Source organism: Bufo gargarizans, chromosome 4 (genome assembly GCF_014858855.1).
Source record: "Bufo gargarizans isolate SCDJY-AF-19 chromosome 4, ASM1485885v1, whole genome shotgun sequence".
In the NCBI taxonomy this organism is placed as follows: domain Eukaryota; kingdom Metazoa; phylum Chordata; class Amphibia; order Anura; family Bufonidae; genus Bufo; species Bufo gargarizans.
This window is the reverse complement of record NC_058083.1, coordinates 320,737,178-320,762,533: the sequence shown is the minus strand read 5'-3', so window position 1 is coordinate 320,762,533 and position 25,356 is coordinate 320,737,178. Positions and strand designations below refer to the sequence as shown.

The window sequence follows — 25,356 nt, the reverse complement described above, 5'->3', positions numbered from 1 at the left end:
ATTTTTCCCAAAAATTAAATTTGATCCGAATTAGTGACAAAGCGAGTTATAAATCTGCTATTTCCCGGCAGCAGGGATCATGTATCTCGATGTACAACACTGTGCATTGCAGGAACATGCAGAGCTAGTCCGCTGTGGTAATGAAACAGTTACTGTTCATCAGTATGACAGACAGGTGGGTCACTCTTATTTACAAATAGTCTTTTGGACTAATAATTGCCTTATTTTCACATATGTCTCTTATTGCTATTGCTAAGACAAAACTTTTAATACACTATGTATAAAATGTTTTTTTAAGACCTAATGAATCCATTTAAATCAGTTGTGCTGCATTCCTTTTCCTCAATAGTCAGATGTATGGTGCTGTTGCCTTCACCGCGCTCCTATTGTACCAATGGGCTATGGCAGGCTGGTTGCTGCGCGCTGCCTTTAGCCTTGTAACAGCGGCTGCTGTACACCGCTGTTCCTCCTCTTATCGCCACGGTCCCGGGCGCCACGCTCAGCGGTGACCTGTGTCTGGTGCTTCGCATTTCACCGCTGCGGTCCTGGGCTCTGTTTCTGTAGGTGTTATTGCTCCTGAGGATTCCACTCCACAGCTTCCACTCAGCCCTGGACACAGCGTGACTTCAGCTGGTTTCGTGTTACACTGCTCTAAGGGCAGAGCGCATCACTCCCTGGACTGTGTGGGTTAGGTCAGGTTACATCACTGACCAACTCTAGCTCTCCTGCATGTACTTAAGTGGCTCAGCCCCCTTACCAGATGCCTCAGTGTCAAGGCCCTGGAGTTTGCTGGTGTAACAGGGTGCCGAAGGCGCACTAGGTCTCCCATCAGCCGCAGACCTGCTGCTTAGCTTCGGGAGCAAGGATCTGTGTTTGACCTTGTTCCCAGGGTGGCTTTGCTAGCTGGGAGGCTCCCTGCTCCTAGGTCTGCCTTGAGCGCCGAGCTGATCACTCGGTGCTCGTCTGGTCAGTCTGTCGGTCATGTGACGCTGGCCACGTCACATGATCCTCACTCCCCACTATAAATACAGGCAGCCTGCTGGCCACAGGTTGCCTGTTAATTTAGGATCCTGGCAGTTGTTGGATACCTGTGTACTTACCTGATCCTGTTCCCTGACGATCCTTTGCCTGCTCCTCCTGTACTGCGCATCCTTCCTGGTATATTGACCTCGGCTTCCACCTGACTATTCTTTGCGGACTCCTTTGTTACTTTTCGACCCTCCTGGTATTTATGACCCCGGCTTCTCCTGACCTTTCTTTGCTTATCCCTCTGTACTGCGTTGTCCTCTTGGTTTTGACCCGGTCCGTTCACTATCCGTTATTTGTCTTGTCTGTCCTTCCCGCACGTATTCTAAGTTAGGGACTGACGTCCAATTGTCCCCTGTCATCAGGACTCGTGAGGCAAGTAGGCAGGGCCAGGGGTGAGGGTGGAGCGCAGTGGTCACTATCCTCCCCCCTGTATGTGTTTGTACGTGACCGTTACAGCTGGTTCCTGATACTTTTGTGTGCTCCTGATCTATACTTCGTTCCTGGACTCTGCTTATCATCTGATCCCTGCCTGCTTGCTTTGTCTCTCCTGTTGCTGACCCGGATTGTTTGACCTGTACCTGTGCCGCCTGCCCTGACCTATTGCCTGTATGACCACATCTCTGCCTTATCCTTCTGTCCTGCACCGTTGCTCCTGGTAACTTCTCTGCCTGCCTGCCTACGCTTGTACTTCTGGTACCTACTCAGGTACCTCCTTGTCCGCCCGCACCAGCTGCCACTGACTCAGGTGATTGCTCTGGAGTAGCCCTTCGTAACTACCCTAACGGCTCAAGTCTATCCTCACCATCTGAGACTCTAGTGAAAACCAGATAGTTGCTTAGAGACGCCCCTCCAGAGTATAGCCAGTCAGTGGAACAGTGGGTTCACACCCGCTGATCCGTGACAAGCCTTGTCTGTGTCTCTGTCCCTTGCTATTAGATTAAGGTCTTCTCTTATAGTCCCTAGAATACTTTACCTCTGTACCTAAAATGTCCTCTGGGGAACGGGCTGTGAAGGCAACAGCATACATCTGACTATTGAGGAAAAGGAATGCAGCACAACTGATAGTTTTAAATGGATTTATTAGGTCTTAAAAATAAATTTTATACTTAGGCCCCTTTCACACAGGCGAGAATTCCATGTGGGTGAAATGCGTGAGGTGAACGCATTGCACCCGCACTGAATCTAGACCCATTCACTTAAATGGGGCTGTTCAGATGAGTGAAGAGTTTCACGCATCACTTGGGCTTTGCATGAAAATCACAGCATGATATTCTATATTCTGTGTTTTTCACGCAACGCAGGCCCCATAGAAATGAATGGGTCTGCGTGAAAATCATAAGCATCAGCAAGCAAGTGTCAATTTATTGCATTATTTTCACTTATAACATGGTTATAAGGGAAAATAATAGCATTCTTAATACAGAATGCTTACTAAAATGTGGCTTTAGGGGTTAAAAAATAAAAAATAATTAACTCACCTCATCCTGTTCTTCGCACAGCTGGCTGTGCGAACAACAGGATGAGGTGATTAAATTTTTTTTAATTAAGAATGCTATTATTTTCCCTTATAACCATGTTATAAGGAAAAATAATAAACTCTACAGAACACCTAACCCAAACCTGAACTTCAGTGAAGAAGTCCGGGTTCGGGTCTGGGTACCACAGTCAGTTTTTATCACACGCATGCAAAACTCATTGCACCCGCTCGAATTAAAACTTCGGAACGCAATCGCAGTCAAAACTAACTGCAATTGCATACCTACCTTTTCCCTGATCGCAGACACAACGCATCTGGACCTAATCTCATCTGCAAGAGGCCTTAATGTATTAAAAGTTACGTCTTAGCAATAACAATAAGAGACATATAAGGCAATTATCAGTCCAAAAGACTACTTGTAAAAAATGGTATAAAGTGCCTGCACGTATGTTCTGAGTCTAATTTTGTAGTAGTAAGCGTCACTCTTAGACTCAGTTCACACTTCACTTATTTGCTCGGTTACCGGTCAAAAACTCACCAAATAACTGAAGTGTGAACTTAGTCTTACAGGTCAATGTTAGCATCAGGTATAATATACTTAATTGTGCAGTGGCCCTAGATTCTACTAGAGTGAAAGAGCGCTCTCATCCTTCCACCCTCTGCATCCTTCCATCCTCTGCATCCTCTGGGGCTCGCTGCATTCTGATATCACATAATATCAGCCTGGACATGCTGGGAATTGTTGTCCTCTCCTTTTATATCACCTTCCTGTAATGTCCTCTGATATCCCATAACATTAACCTGGGCATGTTGACAGTTGTAGTTCTGTCCTCTTATTCCCCCTCCCTATATTGTCCTCTGATGGCACATAATAACAGCCCAGACATGTTTAGAGTTGTAGTTCTCTCCTCTTATTCCTCCTCTCTGTAATGTCCTCTGACATTGCATAATAACAGCCTGGAAATGATGAGATTTGTAGTTCTGTCCTCTTATACCTCTACCCTATAATGTCCTCTCATGTCACATAATAACAGTCTGGGCTTGCTGGGAGTTGTAGTTCTCTCCTCTTATACCTCATCCTTGTAATATCCAATGCAAAGTCTTAGAGGCAGCGAGGAAAGGACTTAAATATCACAAGTAGGTGCCAAGTTTGGTGAGTAAAGTAATTATTTATCTTATAGATTTTTATTGTACTTTGGCTGATGCTGTATATATTGCGGTTTCCATTCTGTTTGTTGTAGTTTCATGTCCCACTGTCCCAGGTATGATGCCCTCCCTTTGGCTGTGTGTTGTGTTCTTCTTTTTGGGTTATGAATATGGCCACCTTTAGGTCAGACACAGACGATCGAGTTCAGTGCGAGAAACTTGATGAGCGTGACATTGAGAGTTCTTTTTCTCTTCAGATAGGATCACACAGCATTATAATGATGTATAATGCTTTGTGTCCCTGAGAGACCTCGAATCTATTGAATTACACTGACATAGTGCTGTAATTCAGTAGATTCCAGGTCTCACAGTTCCATAAAATCATATAAATCATTATAATGCTGTGTGATCCTGTCAGAGGAGCAGAGTTCAGAATAAGAACTTGCATTGCCACATGCAGTGAATTTTCTTGTATTGAACTCACTCGTGTGTGTCTGCCCTAAAGTGTATAGATGCTGACTGTGTACGGGGGTGCCAGGCGGGCAGTATTAACAAATGAGCACTTCAGTTGTGGAAGCACTCATTACAACCTTAGAGGAGAGGCCTGGTGACTGGTGAGCCGTGAGCAGTGATGGTCAGTTCGCAGTATTCGCCAACAAACACATGTGGGCTGCCATTATGACTTACCCGTCCGGCGATGCACAGGTAAGCCCTTACCTGTGCCTGTGCCGGGAGCCGGTCTGAAATCAAATGCGGTCACCGGGAGCAGGCAGTTCCGAGAACAGCCACTGGGGGCCTTCGTCGGGCTTTTCTCGGAACTGCCTGCTCCCGGTGACCGCATTTGATTTCAGACCGGCTCCCGGCACAGGTAAGGGCTTGCCTGTGCATCGCCGGATGGGTGAGTCAAGATGGCAGCACGCAAGTGTTCATTGGCGAACGCTGCGAACTGACCATCACTGGCGGTGAGTATGCGCTTTACTCACCACTCCATAGTCCTCTTTTGCAGGTGCCAGCGCTGTCTAGGTCCCAATACCATGCAATGTCAGATCAGACCCCCATTAGACTTCCACATCAGACCCCCAAGTATCAGACCTCAGAACAGATTTAAAAATAAATTAATTAACTCACCTGACTTGTTGCATCAACAGGTCATAGTGCACACACTACATCCTGACACTGTAGGCAGTCAGGACAGTGGAGCACAGCCCGGAGGAGACCAGGGAGGTGGGGTGAGTACAGCGCTCACAGCACTTCACTCCCTCGCCTCCTGCAGACTAGTGAGCACTTCCATAATGGAAGCGATTAGTGTTGAGCGAACTTGCGCTTTTCAAGTTCAGCGTTCTGGTTCAGGTTATCTACGAATTCCGTAATGGATTCCGGTACTACGGACCATAATGGATATCTAAGCCTATGAGAGGCATTCCATATTGCATTCCGTCATAATAGAAGTCTATGCTGGACTTCAAAACAGCAACGGCTGTGTGCATGAGGTCTTACAGAGCATCTGTCTGCAGATTTGTACCTACGAACTGGCTGACCTATTACATGTGCTCTTGGCAGCTGAAGACATCTGTGTTGGTCCCATGTTCACACGTACCTGCATTGATGAGAAAAGTAAATTTTAATATATGCAAATAAGCTTCTAGTAGCAATTGGGGTGTTGCTGTTATACCTGCTGTGCCCTCTCGTCTTAGATTGACAGAACCAGGCAGTGAAAACGTCATCACACCTGGCTCTGTCAATCAAAGTGCAGAGGACGCAGCAGTGGCAGAGACGGCAAAGCCTCTAGGTGTAATGGCATGCAGGAATTTTGTGTCCGCTACAAAAACTTTCTCCTGAACGGAAACCTAACAGATCCCATTATAGACTCCGTTCGTTTCAGTTAAATGCTGAATCCGGCACTTCTGTTATTTTTGTTCTTCTGCTCCTATAAGGAAATGTAAAAATGCAGATGTGAAAGCAGCCTAATAAATACACTGTATACAGTGAGGCCTAATATACAGGTAGTAACCAGTTTCTGGAGCAATTTACTATGTTTATTCATTTATTTCCAAGGTCAAAGGGGGACATTTAAGGAGCAAAGAGGGACAGAGGGACTTGGGTCAAAAAGAGGGACGTCTGGGAGTAGAGATGGCCAGTTTGCAGTGTTCGCCCGCGAACACATGCAATATGCCATCTTAACTGACAAGTCCGGTGAGGCACAGGTACCGTAAGTCCTTACATGTGCCTGTGCACGAGCCGGTCTGAAATGAAATGCGGTCTCCGGGAGCAGGCCGTTCCGAGAACGCCCCCCGGAGGCTGTTCTCGGAACTGCCTGCTCCCAGAGACCGCATTTAATTTCAGACCGGCTCACGCACAAGCACAGGTAAGGACTTAACTGTGCCTCGCCGGACTTGTCAGTTAAGATGGCAGATTGCATGTGTACGCGGGCGAACACTGCGAACTGGCCATCACTGCCTGGGAGGCATGCCAATGTCTCTGATCATACAGCAGCGACCAGACCAGAGCAAGATGACTTTGTAGTTATTTTTCTTTATTGTATTAGTAAAGTTTTAGAAGGGTCGGGGGAGGGGACCCTGGCAGTGAACTTCCAGAAAACATATAAGAGTCTGTCTAAACTAAGAAAATGTTATTATTATTTTTTTTTTCATTATACTTTGGAGTGAGAAAATCTTGAAAGAGCCAAGTAACCGTTGTGATTTTAGATAAGCTTTAAATCCTTTAATGAAGCACACACGGCGACATTAATCACAACAGGAATGCAAATGAAGGGAACAGAAGTGCTCCATGTTTGAGGCTGTTGTTGTGTCAGGCACAGAACAATATGCTGCCGCTCCAGGCCCCTCCCAGGGACGGGGATAGGTTGCTAAGAATAGTTGCAGCCTGTGTCACTGAAGGGCAAAGTGTTTTTAAATAAAAACAAAGTTGTTCGCACCAGCACTTTAATTCCTCCTATGAAGCCATGCTGTGCAAGGTTGCTCATTGCCTGCTGCTGTCACATCTTTCCCATAGAGATACATGCACCCTGGGGAAAAAGTCCCATACACCAGGAAAATGCTTCCAGAGAGCACCACAGAGGACTTCATACTGCAGCAGAACGTCACAGTTGGCCAGGACCAACCAGTCCCTAGACAAGCAGGTAAAAACATCCTGAGTGACAATGGGAATACAGATTGTTCTCCTGCTGCACTTTACTTTTAAGTTCATTTCCTAAAGTTTAATTGCTTGGAGTGTTAACATTAAGGCCGGGGTTATCACAGGGGTTTTTTGTGCCTATTGTGTGTGGTTTTGTACAGCAAGATGTTATATAATGCAAAATTTTAATTTACAGATTGCGTAAAGTCATCTTTTCTAATTTAGGTAGTTTTACAGCATGTTGCCTTATTTTTGTTATTTTTTTTAGAGGCTTTAGTTTTTGTGTTATTTTTCTATACATTCCTATATATATTTCCAAGAACCAATTGTTCAACCAATCACTCCCTGACTAAAGATGCTTGTTCATAAAGCTAAATTTCCATTCACGGATTGCATAAAATGATCTTTTTTATTTCAATCAGTTATACAGCATGTTGCCTTATTTTAGTTGTTTTTTTAGAGGATTTAGGTTTTGTTATTTTTCTATACATATTTCCTAGAACCTATTGTTCAATCAATCACTCCCTCACTAAAAATGCATGTTTAAAAAGCTAAATTTACATTCTCAGATTGCATAAAGTGATCTTTTTTATTTCAGGCAGTTTTACATAGCAAGTTAGGGTGCCCTTGGTGTAATAAGTGATGTATGGGTGCAAGGCAAGACATGTAGGTGCAGTGGCCAGTGAATGGTTCTGAAGTCAGTAACCAGGCCAGTTGTACAAAATACACTGAACAAAAATATAAACGCAACACTTTCGGTTTTGCTCCCATTTTGCCTGAGCTGAACTCAAAGATCTGAAACATTTTCTACTTACACAAAAGACCCATTGCTCTCAAATATTGTTCACAAATCTGTCTAAATCTGTGTTAGTGAGCACTTGTCCTTTGCCGAGATAATCCATACCACCTCACAGGTGTGGCATATCAAGGTGCTGATTAGACAGCATAAATATTGCGCAGGTGTGCCTTAGACTGCACACAATAAAAGGCCACTCTGAAATGTGCAGTTTGACCACACAGCACAATGCCAGAGATGTTGCAACGTTTGAGGGAGCGTGCAGATGGCATACTGACTGCGGGAATGTCTACCAGAGCTGTTGCCCGTGATATGAATGTTCATTTCTCTACCATAAGCCATCTCCAAAGACTTTTCAGAGAATTTGGCAGTACATCCAACCGGCTTCACAACCGCAGACTGCATGTAACCACACCAGCCAGGACCTCCACATCCAGCATGTTCACCTCCCTGATCGTCTGAGACCAGCCACCCAGACAGCTGAAGCAACAATCGGTTTGCATAACCAAAGAATTTCTGCAGAAACTGTCAGAAACCGTCTCAGGGAAGCTCATCTGCATGCTCATTGTCCTCATCGGGGTCTGGACCTGACTGCACTTCGTCGTCGTAACCGACTTGAGTGGGCAAATGCTCACATTCGATGGCATCTGGCACGTTGGAGAGGCATTCTGTTCACAGATGAGTCCTGCTTTTCACTGTTCAGGGCAGATGGCAGACAGAGTGTGTGGCATTGTGTGAGTGAGAGGTTTGCTGACGTCAACGTTGTGGATCGAGTGGCCCATGGTGGTGGTGGGGTTATGGTATGGGCAGGCGTATGTTATGGACAACGAACACAGGTGCATTTTATTGATGGCATTTTGTATGCACATAGATACCTTGACGAGATCCTGAGGCCTATTGTTGTGCCATTTATCCACGACAATCACCTCATGTTGCAGCATGATTAAGCACTGCCCCATATTGCAAGGATCTGAACACCATTCCTGGAATCTGAAAACATGCCGGTTCTTGCATGGCCAGCATACTCACCGGATATGTCACCCATTGAGCATGTTTGGGATGCTCTGGATCGGCGTATACAACAGCGTGTTCCAGTTCCTGTCAATACTCAGCAACTTCTCAAAGCTATTGAAGAGGAGTGGACCTACATTCCACAGGCCACAATCAACAACCTGATCAACTCTATGCGACAAAGATGTGTTGCACTGCATGAGGCAAATGGTGGCCACACCAGATACTGACTGGTTTTCTGACCACCCCCCGTCCAGTAAAGCAAAACCGTGCACATTTCAGAGTGGACTTTTATTGTGGGAACTCTAAGCCACAACTGTGCAATATTTATGCTGTCTAATCAGCACCTTGATATGTCACACCTGTGAGTTGGGATGGATTATCTCGGCAAAAGAGAAGTGCTCACTAACACAGATGTAGACAGATTTGTGAACAATATTTGAGAGTAATGGGTCTTTTGTGTATGTAGAAAATGTTTCAGATCTTTGAGTTCAGCTCATGCAAAATAAGAGCAAAACCAAAAGTGTTGCCTTTATATTTTTGTTCAGTGTAGATTACTAAAGTGCACAATGGGAGTTGTAGTGCATCCAATAGTATCAAACTACAGTTCCAATCAATTCATAGTGCAAATCTTCCCAAATAGCATGTATGGATATAATCAAGACTGGGGCTTGTAGTACTCCTTTCCTCTATCTTTCCAGAGTCTCTTTCTGGAGTACCTAAGTTGTCTGTAATTCCCAGCTGAGTGGTACAGAATGAAGATATGGTGGGCCAGACCATGTCCAAGTGTGAAGGGTGTCTTAGCAATGTCCTTCTACCTGCAGTAAAGTCTTTATCAGCCTTAAACAACAAATGCCTTACTGGCTGATTTCAGTGCTCAGCCATGCATATTCTGGGCCTTCCTGTTTTTTTTTATTTCCTCTCTGGGATACTGTAAAATAGAAGTGTCTCTTAGTGAATCTCTCAAAGATATGAATTTTCTGCGATATAGGCCTAGTCCTCTGTGGAGTAAGCAAGACTATCACACTACTAAGGTTCCTTTCACAGTTTTACATTTTCCAGTAATGAGATCAAGCAGAGGATCTAAATACCGGAGAAAATGCTCTTTATTGTCAATGGGGACAAAACTGAACTGAATAGAACGGAATTCTTTTTTCTTTCCGTCATGGGATGTGGAGCAAAACGCATCCGGCATGACCCACCATGCAAGTCAATGGGGACCAATCCATTTTCTTGGATACAATATAAAACGGATCCATCCCCTATTGACTTTAAATGGGAGCTCGCTCCGTACAGTATTCAAACTAAGTATTATGCGAATCGACTTCGCATGTGTCATCCAAAGTCGATTTGCTCATCCCTAATTCTAATATTTTGGATGGTGGAGTGTGAGACGTCTTGCAAAATTCAGTTGATAAATTACAAGTGGTACAACATGTATGTAACCGCGGCTGCTGTACGTAGCTGTTCCCCTGCTTACCGCCGCGGTCCCGGGTGCCATGTTTAGCGGTGATCTGCTGCCAGTGCATTCCCATTCACCGCTACAGTCCTGGGCTCTGTCCATGTAGGTACTGTTGTTCTCGGATCCGCTCCACAGTTTCCTTTCAGCCCCAGCCACAGTATGGTTGCTGCTTGTTCACTGCAGCACTTCCTTAAGGGCCGGCGCGCGTCACTTTCTGTGCTTCATGGGTTAGATCATGTGACCTCGCTGACCAATCCTAGCCCTCCTGCACATACTGTATATTAGTGTCACGCCTTGCCCTGTGAATGTGCGGAGGTCTTTCAAACTGGTTGCACATGTCTGACTTCTCTGTTTTGATTTGGGTTTGAGCTGGATCCACCTTCCCTCAGGTGTACTGGCTTTCATTGTTAGTGAGGCTATTTATCCCTCCTTCCGCCAGTGGCCTGTGCAGGTTATAGTTCTTTCCTGGGAGCTCTTGATTTGTGGTGGATTGTCTCTCCAGTGGATAAGTCCTCTTCGTTATTCCCCCTTGTGTGTTTTATCTAGGCCTCTAGGGAGACGCTTGCTTCCTCCTGGTTTGAATAAGCAGGTTGCCTCTTCCCTTTTCCCTGCTGCTTAGGGTTTGCCCAGAGTGTTTAGGTTCAGGCACGAGGGCATGTGCATATCCACCATAAGGGTATGCACATGGACACAGCAGTCTGGGGAAAGCTTTTAGGGATCGCTAGGAGGTGACCCTTTTCTCCCTAGCTTTTGGGCCTAGTCGTTTGTTTTCCTGTGTTTGGTTATTTCCCCGCTTACCTACCTATCGTGACAATTAGTGGCTCAGCCTCCTTCCCAGATGCCTTAGCGTCAAGGTCCTTAAGTCCTCCTAGGTTGCTGCTATCTCTGTTGTGTTCCTGTGTACCTGATTCGTGCTTGTGTTTCTGGACTCCGCTACCTGTTTGATCCCTGCCTACTTGCCTTTACTCTCCTGTTGCTGACCCGTATTGCATGACCGTACCGGTCATGCAATACGGGTCAGCAACAGGAGAGTAAAGGCCGCCTGCCCTGACTTATTGCTTGTTTGACTTAGCCTCTGCCTCATCCTTCGGTCCTGCACTGTTGCTCCTGGTTACGACTCAGCCTGCTGGCTACATCTGTACCTCTGGTACCTTGCTCAGTTACCTCCTGGCCCGCCTGGATCAGCTGCCTTGTGTGCCAATCCTCCTCAAGAGAAAGAGACCTGGTGTTCCCCTCGGAAAAGTCTATCCCCACCATCGGGGTTACTGTGAAGATCGAGGGGTTCACTTAGACAACACGCTTAGAGAAGGTAGGACACATGACACAGTGGGTTCACACCCACTGATTTGTGACAATGTAATTATAGGCTTGCTCTGTATCAAAACTTTAGGGTCTGTTTGCTTCCTCCTATTGTGCCCTACACATGAGCTCTGTTCACAGAAGTGAAGAAAATATTAATCACTATGGACAACAGGCGGACAACAAAAACAAACATTACTCAGAAACAGAGAAGGGGTGCCATTAGGGTACACAGATGTAGAATATGAGCCTATAGCTGGCTATGAGCTGTTTAGTACATATCATTACAACATAGAGAAGTAAGATGGCCATGTCAATAGGGTTAAAGGCCAATTTCACACTTTGGATGCCATTTTTTCTGTGCATTAATTTTCGGTCAAAAGTAGGAGGTGGAGCTTTCAGGAAGGAAAAGTGTATTTAAAAGTTTTATCTTCTTTTTTGGAATTCTTTGGAATTCTAGTTTTGGCTACATAAAAATGGCAAAGTTGCATAGACCCATGAAATAATTTAGCCTAGAAAAGCTACAGCTACAGTAGTTGGTCATTTCCCTGCATCTACTGAGTCTGCTACAGGTGAAATATAGTGTTACATGAAGCCATTAATAGATTCCAGTGTGATACTATAGAGTGTTACATGATGTACTATTATTATAAGAATTATACGAATAGCTTTCTGTGGGATATATAGATAGACCAGATCCATATGAGTGAGGCTGTTAAATGTTGGTGGCTCTCTGTTTTGGCTCATAGAGGGGAGTCCCCAGGGGTGCACCTAGCCTTCCTGCTGACTGAGGCAAAAACTGAAATGGCCCCCCAACCCCCAATGCCAATTTCTTAACCTAACTCCTTCCCACCAGCCCTACTGTTAAAGACATACTTGGAAAACAGGTGGCAGGTACCAGGAGATCGGAGAGCCTGGCAACTCATTGGTAAAACTGACAAGTTCACTGGATCGTATTGTGTCTGTGTTTTGGTGAATGTCACACCCCTTGCTTCAGGTGTTGCTTGTTGTTAAACTACCTTTCCCATAAGTAGCAGCTTCTCACTCTTGGAGGTGCGGTTTATAGATTTTCTTCCTGACTTTTAACTAGCTGGTCGGTTGTAATCTGTGGTGCTTCTGGAATTGGCAGTTTTCTACTTTCAGATAGGTCTTGTCTGTTCTTGGTCTGATTGTTTTGTATTTGTTATATTCCCTGTTGTTTGTATCTGGCTCTGAGACAGAGACTTCCATTCATCCATCTGGGGAGGAATGGGTTGTCTTTGGTCCTAACCTAATTCCAGGGCCTTATAGGGATATAAGGGCCTAGGTATACAGCATATGAATATTCCTACCTTCAAGGTCTATTTATATTGTTAGGTAGTTAGGGCCCGGATTAGGGTTGTTTAGGAGGTGACCTGTTTCTTCCCTAGTTTCCAGGCCCAGTTACTGTTCCCTTCCCTCCTGTGTTTAGTGTGGAGTTTTTCCCCCACACTGATCGTGACAACTGTGATTCCGAATACTAGACTGCAGAAACACATAATCCCCCTTCTGTTGCCCCCCTGGTGCTGTCTGAGGCAGTCACCTCACCTCGCCTCATTGGTGGTGCACCCCTGGGAGTCCTGAGCAAAGAATACTAGGCAACAGATGGATTTATCACTATAAATAGGTACTACGTATCCAGGTGTATAAATCTTTAGGCCTCATGACAGGTGATGCATAAATCTGCTGCAAGGCCTCGAGAAGTGGAGCAGAAAATGGGAGTAGTATTGGTTCTGGCTGCAATAATTATTTGCTGTGGCAATCCTCACATCAACGCTCCCTAGAGCCAGGGCAGTGGTAGAAGGGCGCACCCTTTCTTCCTTTGTAGCTATAATGTTCCCATAAACTTAACAATTTTTATTGGATACAATTAAAATAATATTAACACAGTTAATACAAGGATCAACCAATATAAAAAAATAAAATGTATAAGTACTTCAATACATTAACTAATGGTGCCATACAAAATAAAAGGACCTAAAGTGCTAACAGTGGCTATTATGCTGATGTAAACACTCATATAGCAATATATATAAAGTACAATTACTGGTAAAAACATTACTGTTACAAGGCTCCCACCACATTTCTTTCACCCGGGAGCCTCCAGTTCGGTACACTAATAAGAATATAGACTGGTGAGGTTTCCAAATTATCTTTTGCCTGATGCCAGCATCTTTTGTTCTCTTGAATAAAAGCACTACACAAGTTGTGAAATCGGGATTAAGCTATGCCACAGCAATCGGCAGACAAGGTATCTAGGTGCCTGCATACAACCAACTGTTCTGCCCCAAGTAAAATCAGTTATTTAATCTGAACTAAAAATATTGTGAAAATGACAAGAGCCAACAGATAACTATAACCTTACTGTATATTCTAGTATTGAAAATGCCTATTGGAGCGTCTCATCACTGAACACTATTTTTTGTCATTGATGGCTGCATCAGAGTTTGCAGGAGGACTGCACAGTACCTACTGCCATCATGCATAGCGCTGAGGCATACAGAAATAAAGGCCGCTTTACACGAGTCGATTTAGGACAAATAAATCGTTTGCCAATAGCAAATTGTCCTGTCTAAATAGCCTCTGCTGCAGGTAAGCAACGAGTAAGTACAGGGATGATGTCGCGGAAGGTGTACAGGAAACTAGAAGACACAAAATGAATATCCGACTCACTGGATCCAAAACTAAGGAACAAAAGGGAGAGCCCTGCAACAGACCTGGCTCTCTCCCTGACTGCTCAGCCTATGCGAAAATCCCAATGGTAGATGATCGCATATCCTCGTACCTCGACTGTATAACACCTAAACACCCTATAATAGTGAGGGGACATGACCACCGGCTCCCTACACTTGATACGGAGGGAGTCAGGGTCACCTGGGATCCAGCAAACAGAAAAAACACAAATGAATGAACAAAACTTATCTGTAGAAGACTCAGAAGTAGGATCAGCATGCACACACTCCAGGAAGGAATATAAACTGCAAAGTGAAGCAGTCTGGGAAGCGATTTAAAGGGATGCAATCAGTGCCACTACATGGCAGCTGAGAGAGGCTAACGAGATGAGAAAATGAAAACAAAAGGAAGCTCAAGGAGGAGGTTCTGAAAGGCATCTGTCAGAGCTTCTCAGATGTCTGGTGGTGACAGATGAGTGATGGTATAGCGATTGCTCCTCCCCATCCTGTGGAGGAGATTGCTGTATATAAATGAAGCCGTCACCTCCACTGACAAGCAGGGGCTTGCCGGGAAGGAATGCTTCCTTCCTGACAATCGCCTGCTGAATTGTCTCGTGTAAAGGGACCTTAACACTAGGTGGTATGGTGTGGGGCTCCAATAGGTATTATGGCCCTTCCGGTCTGGTATTAATTGCAGAACCCAAGATAAAGGGTGCACCACCTTGGTTGTGTGATCATTAACCAATGACCACTAAGCAGTTTATACTTTGTCAGTCTCAGTTTCATTGCATAAGGTTTTCCATGTTTTTTATTTTTCGTTTTTTCCTGGTAGTGTATATGCACATGGGCATTGCAGCACTATTTATTTCCATGGTAGCACGATTAGCCTAGTAGAGATACAGATATCTACAGTAAATGGGTAGGGCAAAGCACCAATCATTTTTATAAAAACAATTAGGAGTACAGGCTAACGAACCACCAACCATGCTGTCTTCTTACTTGTCTCTGAATATATACAGTAGCACTCTGGTATGGTTTCACATCAGAATAAGAGACCTCTAACTCTCAAGTAGTTCTGTATCACTCCTGGCCAAGAGTTCATTATGTGGGTAGTTATCAACTATTGTGACCCAGCCAGCCTTGAAGGCCCTGCAACAGTGTGCTGTCTATGCGCTGACCATTGTGAATAGTGGCCTTGGTACAGCATGAGAGTCACAGTGGCTGGAGTAAATGGACTGTCTACTGGTGACTGCCTGTTAAGCCTGGAAAGCGTCTGTCCCATTGCTAGAGCCAACTATCTGGTACAAGTACCTGTCTTGCTACCATTTGCAACTGCCCGTGACGTAAAAAAAGACGTAGAAAACTTCACATACAAGCTGGTCTGTTGCTGTTCCCTCACTGTGTTGGCCTCAAGTGGGTACCATGAAATGTTCATAGGCCAATCCCATACGTTTTAGACGCTCTTACAAGTGTGGTTTGAAAGTAGCCTTATCTATGCCACTATGTGGTTTTATTTATGTCATATAGCGGTTACTGTATTGTCCCATCCAGCAATCTCTCGACGCGGTATGTATTCTCAGCTGTATAGTGTAATGCAGGTTATGTATTCCTAGTGCAACGATACCTAACTTACAGCCCTGCTAGTCAGTTGATGCTGCTGACATTGATCATATGCCAGTTATTTGCTCTATAATAAAATGTCAATAAGGGCAGCTTTTCAAGCCACACATATTGTGCACATCTTTAATGTATTTGTCACATGTTATGACTCCTGTTAGCTAAACCCTTTTATCTTAACACCTTTTAAAGCAGTCAATAATACATTTGGCACACACCATATACTCAACTTTTTTATATAATTTGCAACAACATTCTGGTGCATTTTGCTTAGTGAATCTACCAAGATATGCTTCCTAGGAAAGTAGCTTTTGAACGTATGTGTATTGCGGATTTGCAAATTGATTTCAGCGGTCTGTAATTTAAAAGTTAAAAGTAAGTGGTTGCCGAGAACCACCATCACAATCATTGCAGACTGGGCCTGGAAAAGAGTCCCGGCCACCTGAGAAGAGTCCTGGTTATTCATGAATTCCTGCTCACCTCTGATGACTGACAGGCTTCTACCTAGTTTTCTCCCTTTCTCTCTAGGAGAGAATTGCCAATCATCAGCAGATGGATGGGGAGAGCAGGAGATTATGGATAACCATGACTCTTCTCAGGTAGATTTGACTCTTTTCCAGGCCTGGGCTGCAATGATTATGATGCTGGTTCTCAGCAACCACTGACTTTTAGATCATTACGCTGGGTTCAGACCTGAGCGTACTTGAGCGTACGCTCTGTATGCGCGATTGTACGGGCGTTTGCAATCGCGCATACAGATACAAGCGAACGCCCATTGTCGCGCGTTCCCGCTGAAGTCTATGTACGGGAACGCGCGACAAGACGCCCCAAAGAAGCTCATGTACTTCTTGGGGCGTCGGGCGTTTTACAGCGCGATCGTACGCGCTGTAAAACGCTCAGGTGAGAACCATTCCCATAGGGAATCATTGGTTCTTGCCTGTTGAGGGTCTGAACCCAGCCTTAGTGACACACCGCTGAGATCAGCATTTCTGTCTCTAAGTTATACTGCCCTCGGTGAGGTCCGCAGAAAGTTGATGACAGGTTCCCTTTAAGGCCTCATACACACGGTCATGTCCAATTCTCAGTCAGCTAAAAATGGATCCATGTACAACTGATGCATTCATTCCATATTTTTTTTTTTTTACTCATTAATAGAAAGGGCTATTCTGTTCTTCAAAAAAGGACAAGGATAGGACCTGCAGTTAGTACCATTGACTTGTATGGGTCTGTGAGCCTATTAATATGGTCTTATGCATGAGCTCTTAGGAATGTGAGACCTCTGCAGTTGCACACACCACGTCACACAACTCAGCTAAAGGGGCATCACAAATCGCTCGGCACCCAAATCATCATGTTAACTGTATAGCATATTTTAGAGTACTGTTATTAGAAATCTTTGTGTTTTTTGCTGTTATTTAGTCACTGTATATAGGTATTATTTTAATATCTTATGGTGGTATTTACTTGTGTGGCACTGTAAGAATATAATTTTTTTGCAGTGCATGATACAGGACGCACTGTATAAAATTGTTATTTAGGCAGCTATATGAAAGTGTTATTGGCCAACATATGGCACTCTAATGTGATCATACTGTATTGTGCTTATAATCAGACACTTTATGATATAGTTATTTTACATTGGATACACTACTGTAGGCTTCAACAGCAGTTACTGCACTTGGCACCATCCACTATAAGGCTGGCCCTGCTGTACATGGCTGTGAAATATGTTGACATCATATACGGTAAATATTAATCATGACATAATATGTTGGATCAAGTAACTCATTAAACTAGTTCATCCAGCTGGAAAACAAAGTATATTGAGCTATGAAATCATTTTGGATGCAATGCATTGAATGGATTTGTTCTGATTTTAATTGGAATATTGTATACTGGGACAGCAAATTCTTTTGCTTTCTTAGGGAAAGCTAAATTACCGTGTTGTCACGTACTGGCTATCAACAAGTCACATCCTGGAAAATCTTCTAGCTCCGACGTAATTTCAGCAGGACCTTTATATGTAGCAGCTTTTTAGCAGGTTGCTAAACAGAGCAAACATACAGAACAACACAAATACATGGGAAAATACTCTTTGTTATGTAATTTACTGCTCTTTAAATGTTTATTCTGCCCCTGAGATTTTATTGACTTTGCGTTTTTGTTTTTTTTTGCTTCTTGCCTTTCCAGAGCCAGAACTTTTTTTTATTTTTCAATTCACATAGTCGTATGAGGGCTTATTTTTTGCATTACAAGTTGTACTTTCCAACGCCATAATTTAATATTGCATAGGATGCTGTGGGAAGTGGGATAAAAATTCCAAAGGTGGTGAAATTGGAAACAAAAAGCAATTTTGCCACATTATTACAGTGTTCATTATGCGGTAAAACTGACTTGTGGTCTTCATCCTCCATGTCAGTACGAATCCGACGATACCACATATGTATACTTTTCCTTGCATTTTGATGCTGAAAAAAATTACAAAAAACTTTGTTGCTGTCATTTTCTGACCCCTATAACTTTTTTGTAGTTATGTGTGCAGAGCTGTATCGGGACTCATTTTTTGTACGTCCATCTATACTTTTCATTGATACCATTGTTGGGTTTATATGACTTTTTGATCACTTTTTATAAAAAAAATTGTGGTAGGAGAAGCGAGCAAAAAGTGGAAAATAGGCCATTTTGACCCCTTTTTTTGTTACAACTATTTCCGTATGGGATTAATACTTTTATATTTTGAAAGTACGGGCATTTATGCAGACCCCCCCAGTCAGACCTCTCCAGACCCACCCAGTCAAACCACTCTCGACCCCCAGTCAGACCTCCATACCTCCCAGTCAGACCTCCAGACCCCCCCCCCCATTAGACCACTTCAGACCCCCAGTCAGACCTCCAGACCCCATTAGACCTCTCCAGACCCCCAGTGAGACCTCTCCAGACCCCCCATTAGACCTCCATATCAGACCTCAGATAAGACTGTAAAATAATAAAGTAACTTACCTCTCCTGCCGCCATTCTCCTTGTCCTGGCTGTCTTCTCTTCTCAGGGCCCACGCTGCAGTCACCCGACCTCCTGTAGCGTCAGGTTAGAGTGCGCTCTGTACGTCCTGACGCTGCAGACAGCCAGGACACAGCAGAGCAGGCCCTGAGAAGAGTGAGCAGGAGAAGGGGTAAGTACAGGACATCACTCACGACGCAGCCATTTTGCTGAAATCTTGTATTGGACAGCTCCAGCACATGCTGATGAGTCCTGAATATTTATGACCTTCTGGTTTTCTCCACGCCCCTGCCTCTTATTCAGTTGGAAAAAAAAACGTAGATCAGTGGCAGGGGATGGAGAAAGCCAGAAGCGCATGAATATCCAGACTTGTTAGCATGCGCTGGACCTGTTAGAACCTAGCAGCATAAAACTGCTGACAGATTCCCTTTAACCTTTTTAGTTTTCGTATTTCGTAAGGCCGGGTTCATATATCCTTGAAGTCCATTTTAGTTTCCCTCTGCCATAATACAAAACCACCAGAGGGAAACCGATGCCCTAGTTTTCTATGGAATCATTTATGCAATGTGGTGCATCAGTTTTGATGCCATATGTTAGATAGCGCCTGACAGAGAAACGATGCATGCAGTGTTTTTCAGTCTGGCGCTATTAGGCTATAAACTCTGTACCGTGCAGGCAGGGGGCGGACTGGGAACTTAGGGTGGCCATGGATAAAAACTAAAAGTGACTCCATATTCTAGAAAGGTCAAAATTCACAGAAGGCAGTGTCAACAGAAGTAGGCAGTGCCAGCAATACCATAGTGCAGCACAAAACCAATTTTTAAGTCCGTCAACAATTTTATCAAAATGATGCCATTAGATTGGATAGCATATTCATGGTTACAGGTTTAAACTTTACATAAAACCAGAATACCCTTTTAAGAAAGTGTAAGGCTGGGTTTCTGTGCTGCGATAGTTGTTTGTGGCCAAAGCCACACCGAAAGGCTGTGGAAAACCAGCTTAAAATCACCTGTATGTCATGTGTAGTGCACCATACTATCTGCAAACTCCATTTTTAAGATCTCTGTTTGCTGTCAGGTAATGAGAAATTCTTGTTTGTATTCAGGGGCTGAAAAAATAGTACAGTCTTAATACTCCTTGTCAAACCTGCATTCGGCTAATAGCATTTTATTTTAGTTAACATCAACTCAAAAAATATTGCACACGGAGTCTCAGAAACTATAAAAGGAGAGGGCATTCCTCAGAGAAGAACACTACGTCTACGTCCTGCACCTCAGCCGAGCTATCAACAGTAAAAAAAGAAATCCAGTTGATTGAGTTTACACTCAAGTGTATCATTTTGTTTCTCACTGACTTTACCCAGTATAATATCTTGCCCTTTTAGTGTAGGATCCGTACAGGTGTCACACCAATTTTTTTCAGAGACCCCAGTTAATTGGACATTGTTAAAGGGGTTCTCTCACTTCAGCAAGTGGCATTTATCATGTAGAGAAAGTTAATACAAGGCACTTACTAATGTATTGTGATTGTCCATATTGTTTCCTTCCTATTTCATTCTATCATATACACTGCTCATTTCCATGGTTATGACCACCCTACAATTCAGTAACGGTGGCTGTGCATGCACACTGTGGTCAAAAGTGCTGGCCTCTGGTGGCCAGGACCATAGGAGTGCACATATAGTGTGCAAGCACGGCCACTGCTGCTGGATTACAGGGTGGTCGTAACCATGGAAACAAGCAGTGTATAATGTGATGGAAAAATAAATCCAGCCAGCAAAGGAGGCAATATGGACAATCACAATACATTAGTAAGTGCCTTTCTCTACATGATAAATGTCATTTGCTGAAGTCAGACAACCCCTTTAAAATGTAATCTGTTTTCAAAGTTGTCTGCTCAAGCCTGCAAGCCAGTAATGTCCTATGAATGTTTGTGGCAGATGCTCAGTACAGGAGTAGACTAGCCTTCTGGCTCACAAACTCTACTGTCCATCACATTAATATGTCCAAACGTTTCACATTGTCCATAATGTCTAATTACGGCAATTTCTTGTCTTATGATGGCCAGTTGTAACTTCAGCACAAAGAGGGAACAATTAGGTCCTATTCAGATTGCCTTTTTTGTCTTTGGAATTTTGAAGCCCCAGGGTGAATCGTGTCAGCTTGACATGTAGGTTCTCACAGCAGTTTTACTGTTTGGCTATTTAAACATTTTTTCCTCTGCCCTTTACACTTTTCATGTCTTCAAACCTAAGAAACATTATGTAAGTATATTGTAAGAGTTTCCTCTGCAAATACGGTCAAAATGCCAAGGACTTTAGTTGTCTGAGCACATGAGTGCTGATAAGGCGTAGTGTCTGTTTTCTTACTGTGAAACATCTACTAAGTAATAAAAAATAAGCAACATGACAAGATAAGAGGTTTTATACCACACAATTGCCTAACCGATAATCGGGAACAAGTGTTAGGCCTGTATTACCCCAGCAGATCATAGCATAGCAAACGCTTCTTTCCCGAGAATCATCTTCCACATCTGCTGGTCTAGTGCCAGCCTTAATGCGTACGCTCCTTCCCGATAATCTACCTATATAAAGGTGCTGCAGGTCACCCGATGTGCAAGCAAAATGCTTAGGTGAAATAATTGCTAACACTGAAGGGAGGGGAGCAAGGAAGCTACTGAGCATGTGGGTCCACCTCTGGATGTAGGAGAAGGTGGCCCAGAAGAATAAACAGCAGGGGGAGCTTCCAGACAGGCAAATGTAATCTACAGAAAAAAGACAAACATGAGGAAAACATACAGATTGCATAATTGGAGCTCATTTTTTGCCTTCCTGTGAGTCAACATTGCAGGGAAATGAAATGGTTTTATGCCTGTTTCCAACCCTACGAATTGAAGGAGTAATTTATTATTGATCTTACGCCACTTTTTGGCCTATTTTTGTTGCAGATCTTGTGGCAAATGGGCTTTGCAGCAATATCTGAGACTTTTCCATGCTCACACCACTTTTCTGTGGATATGCAGTAAGCTGGTAAACTACTTTTAGTTTGATAATGTCGAATTGTATTACATAAAATATCAGCTTGTCCTACTCTTACTGTGTCACTAGTATTACTAAATATGGGATCAAAATAGTTCATAGTCTGCGAATATACTTTAGTATAGAATGTGCATAGACAAGTACAATGGTGTCAACATTAGTGCAGCGAAAGCAGTCTTACATGCTTTCCTGCCTGGTAATGGATTTTGTATGTGTAGGCAGGCTTCGACTGGCCTACCGGGGAGATAGGGGGTTCCTCGGTAGACCCCAGTCTCCCGCGCCCAGAGATAAGACGTAGGAGTAATTATTTCTCTTGTTTCTCAGGAGAGATAATTATCTCAGCCACTAAGTGGCAGTATTGCACTGTGGAGGAGAAAACATGTTTGGCCATCCACCTGCCCTACCTGCTGTCACGCTGGACAGAATACAAGATACACAGAATACAACCAAACAAGTGTCTAGGCAAGAAGCTGGGGGAAAAGGTCACCTCCTGACAAATCCCTACCAGCTCTCCCTAGACTTCTATGCCCACATTCTGACCCTGAAGGCGGGAATGAACGTGTCTCCGTGCCTAGGCTGAAGATACCCTAAAATCCCTAAGATGGTGAAAGGGGAAAAGAGGCAGCCTGCTCCCTCAGGACCTGGAGGGGGCAGGCATCTCTCTAACAGCCTAGACAGACAATCACAAGAAAAACAAAACCAACTTATCTTGTTAGTGAGCAGGAACAGCAAATCCTTCCTTCCTTTCTTTCTCTCAGCAAGACAGAAGCTACAACCCGCACAGGACACTGGGAGTGGGAGTAATTTAAACTAATACCAATGACCCCACCCAGTGCACCTGAAGGGAGGGGCAGATACAGCTCAATTCCAAAACAAAAACAAAAGGCTACACACGTGCTGCTAACCTGGCAGACCTCCGCACATAACCTGAGCAGGGCATGACAGTACGCCCCCTCCACGGGTGACCTCCGGACACCCCGGCCCAACTTTATCCAGGTGGGATCTGTGAAAAGCCCTCACCAGTCGGCTGGCACTAACATCCACAGCCGGAACCCACATCCTCTCCTCAGGGCCTTATCCCCTCCAATGTACCAGGTACTGAAGGGAACCCCGAAGAACTCTTGAGTCGAGAACCCTAGAGATGTCGAACTCTAAATTTCCATCAACCAGAACAGGGGGAGGAGGCAACGGCGATGGTTCCACCGGTTTCACATATTTCTTCAGTAAAGACCTGTGGAACACATCATGGATCCTCCAAGTCTGCGGAAGATCCAGACGAAACGCTACTGGATTGACCACCGCAGATATTTTGTAAGGTCCAATAAATCTTGGACCCAGTTTCCAAGATGGTACTCTCAGTTTAATATTTTTAGTAGATAACCACACCAGATCACCCACACACAGGTCCGGACCAGTCACACATCTCTTGTCAGGCACTCACTTATACCTCTCACCCATCTTCTTCAAATTCACTTGGATCCTCCGCCAGATAGAAGACAAGGCAGAAGAAAATCTCTCCTCCTCTGGCATCCCAGAGGAACTAGTCCCAGAAAAAGGTACCAAACTGAGGATGAAAACCGTATGCGCCAAAAAATGGCGACTTGCCCGTGGACTCCTGCCTACGGTTATTCAAAGCAAACTCTGCTAGGGATAAGAATGAGGACCAGTCCTTCTGATTCTCAGCAACAAAGCACCTCAAGTAGGTCTCCAGGTTTTGATTAGTACGCTCTGTCTGCCCATTCGACTGCGGATGAAAAGCCGACGAGAACGAAAGTTGAATGCCAAGCCGAGAGCAGAACGCCGTCCAAAACCTGGAGACAAACTGCGTGCCCCTATCAGAAACCTCATCCGAGGGAATGCCCTGTAATTTCACAATATTATCAACAAAAATCTGAGCAAGAGTCTTGGCATTTGGCAGACTAGCTAACGATACAAAGTGAGCCATTTTACTAAAACGGCCAACAACCACCAAAATTGCTGTTTTCCCGGAGGAACTCGGCAGGTCCGTAATAAAGTCCATAGACAAGTGCGTCCAAGGACGAGACGGAATAGACGAAGAGGTGAACCAGAAGGTCGAGTGTGAGCAACCGTGCACAGGTTTCACAGGCTGCTACGTAATCCTCAACACTCTTACGTAACCTGGGCCACCAGAACCTCCGGGACACAAGATAAAAGGTGGACTTACCACCAGGATGTCCAGCAAGGACGGTATCGTGATGTTCCTTGAATACCTTGTATCGTAGTCCGACAGGAACAAACAACCTCCCTGGGGGACAAGAACCAGGAGCCCCCTCCTGGGCTCCCAACACCTCCATCTCCAATTCGAGGTACAGAGCGGAGATCACCACCCCATCAGCCAAAATCGGAGCAGAATCCTCTGAATCACATCCCCCAGGAAAACTGCGAGACAACACATCTGCCTTGACGTTTTTAACCCCCTGGCGTAAAGTAACCACACAATTGAACCTGGCAAAGAACAGTGACCATCTAGCCTGTCTAGGATTCAGACGCTTGGCAGATTGCAGGTAAGCCAAATTCTTATGATCAGTATATACCGTAACAGGATGAGACGCCCCCCTCCAACCAGTGACGCCATTCCTCAAAGGCCAATTTGATGGCCAGCAATTCCCTATCTCCTACATCATAATTCCTCTCGGAGACCGAGAGCTTCTTGGAAAAAAAAGCACACAGAACCCATTTGTCAGGAGATGAACCCTGCGGCAGTACTGCTCCAACCCCCACTTCTGATGCATCAACCTCCGACCACGAATGGCTGAGACACATCAGGCTGCACCAGAATGGGAGCAGACGCAAAACATTCCTTAATAGCCGAATAGGCCTGCAATGCCTCATCCGATCAGACAGAGACGTCGACGCCCTTCTTAGTCATATCGGTCAAAGGTTTTACAATGGTAGAATAGTTCAAGATAAATTTACTATAATAATTAGTAAACCCCAAAAACCGCATCAAAGCTTTCTGATTCTCCAGTCGGTCCCATTCCAGAACCGCCCGGACCTTTTCGGGGTCCATATGAAAACCAGAGTCAGAAAGCAGATATCCCAGAAACGGAAGCTCCTGCACAGAAAACACACATTTCTCCAATTTGGCGTATCATTTATTCTCCCGAAGGATCGACAAAACCTGTCTCACGTGATCCTGATGGGGTCTTTAGATCAGGAGAATAAATTAGAATGTCATCCAAGTAAACTACCACGAACCTCCCCACAAAATGATGGAAAATGTCATTGATGAATCGCTGAAATACCGCTGGAGCGTTAGTTAACCGAAAAGGCATAACCAGATTCTCGAAATGACCCTTGTGCGTGTTGAAGGCCATTTTCCACTCATCCCCTTCCTTTATTCTGATCAGATTGTAGGCCCCTCTTAAATCCAACTTAGAGAACACCTTGGCTCCAACAATTTGATCAAAAAGATCGGAGATCAAAGGAAGAGGATGTGGATCACAGACCGTAATACGGTTCAATTCCCGGAAATCCAAACAAGGTCTCAGTGATCCATCCTTTTTCTTTACAAAGAATAAACCAACTGCAACGGGAGACTTAGATGGCCTAATATGACCTTTTGCCAAACTGTCGGCAATATACTTCCGCATGACCTCTCATTCAGGTTGAGAAAGATTGTAAAGCCGAGACTTTGGC

General features: G+C 44.4%; 1 protein-coding gene across 4 annotated transcripts in view; it reads left to right on the top strand.

The window, feature by feature from the left end:
• The first annotated feature begins 6,612 nt into the window (after nt 1-6,612).
• Nucleotides 6,613-25,356, top strand: part of SLC2A12 (solute carrier family 2 member 12) — a 78,058-nt gene continuing 59,314 nt past the window's right edge. For all 4 annotated transcript variants that reach the window (XM_044290163.1, XM_044290162.1, XM_044290164.1 and 1 more), the window contains exon 1: nt 6,613-6,791. In XM_044290163.1, coding sequence (XP_044146098.1) covers nt 6,671-6,791 — 121 coding nt within the window. In that variant the 5' untranslated portion in view covers nt 6,613-6,670. The remainder of the gene's footprint in view (nt 6,792-25,356) is intronic.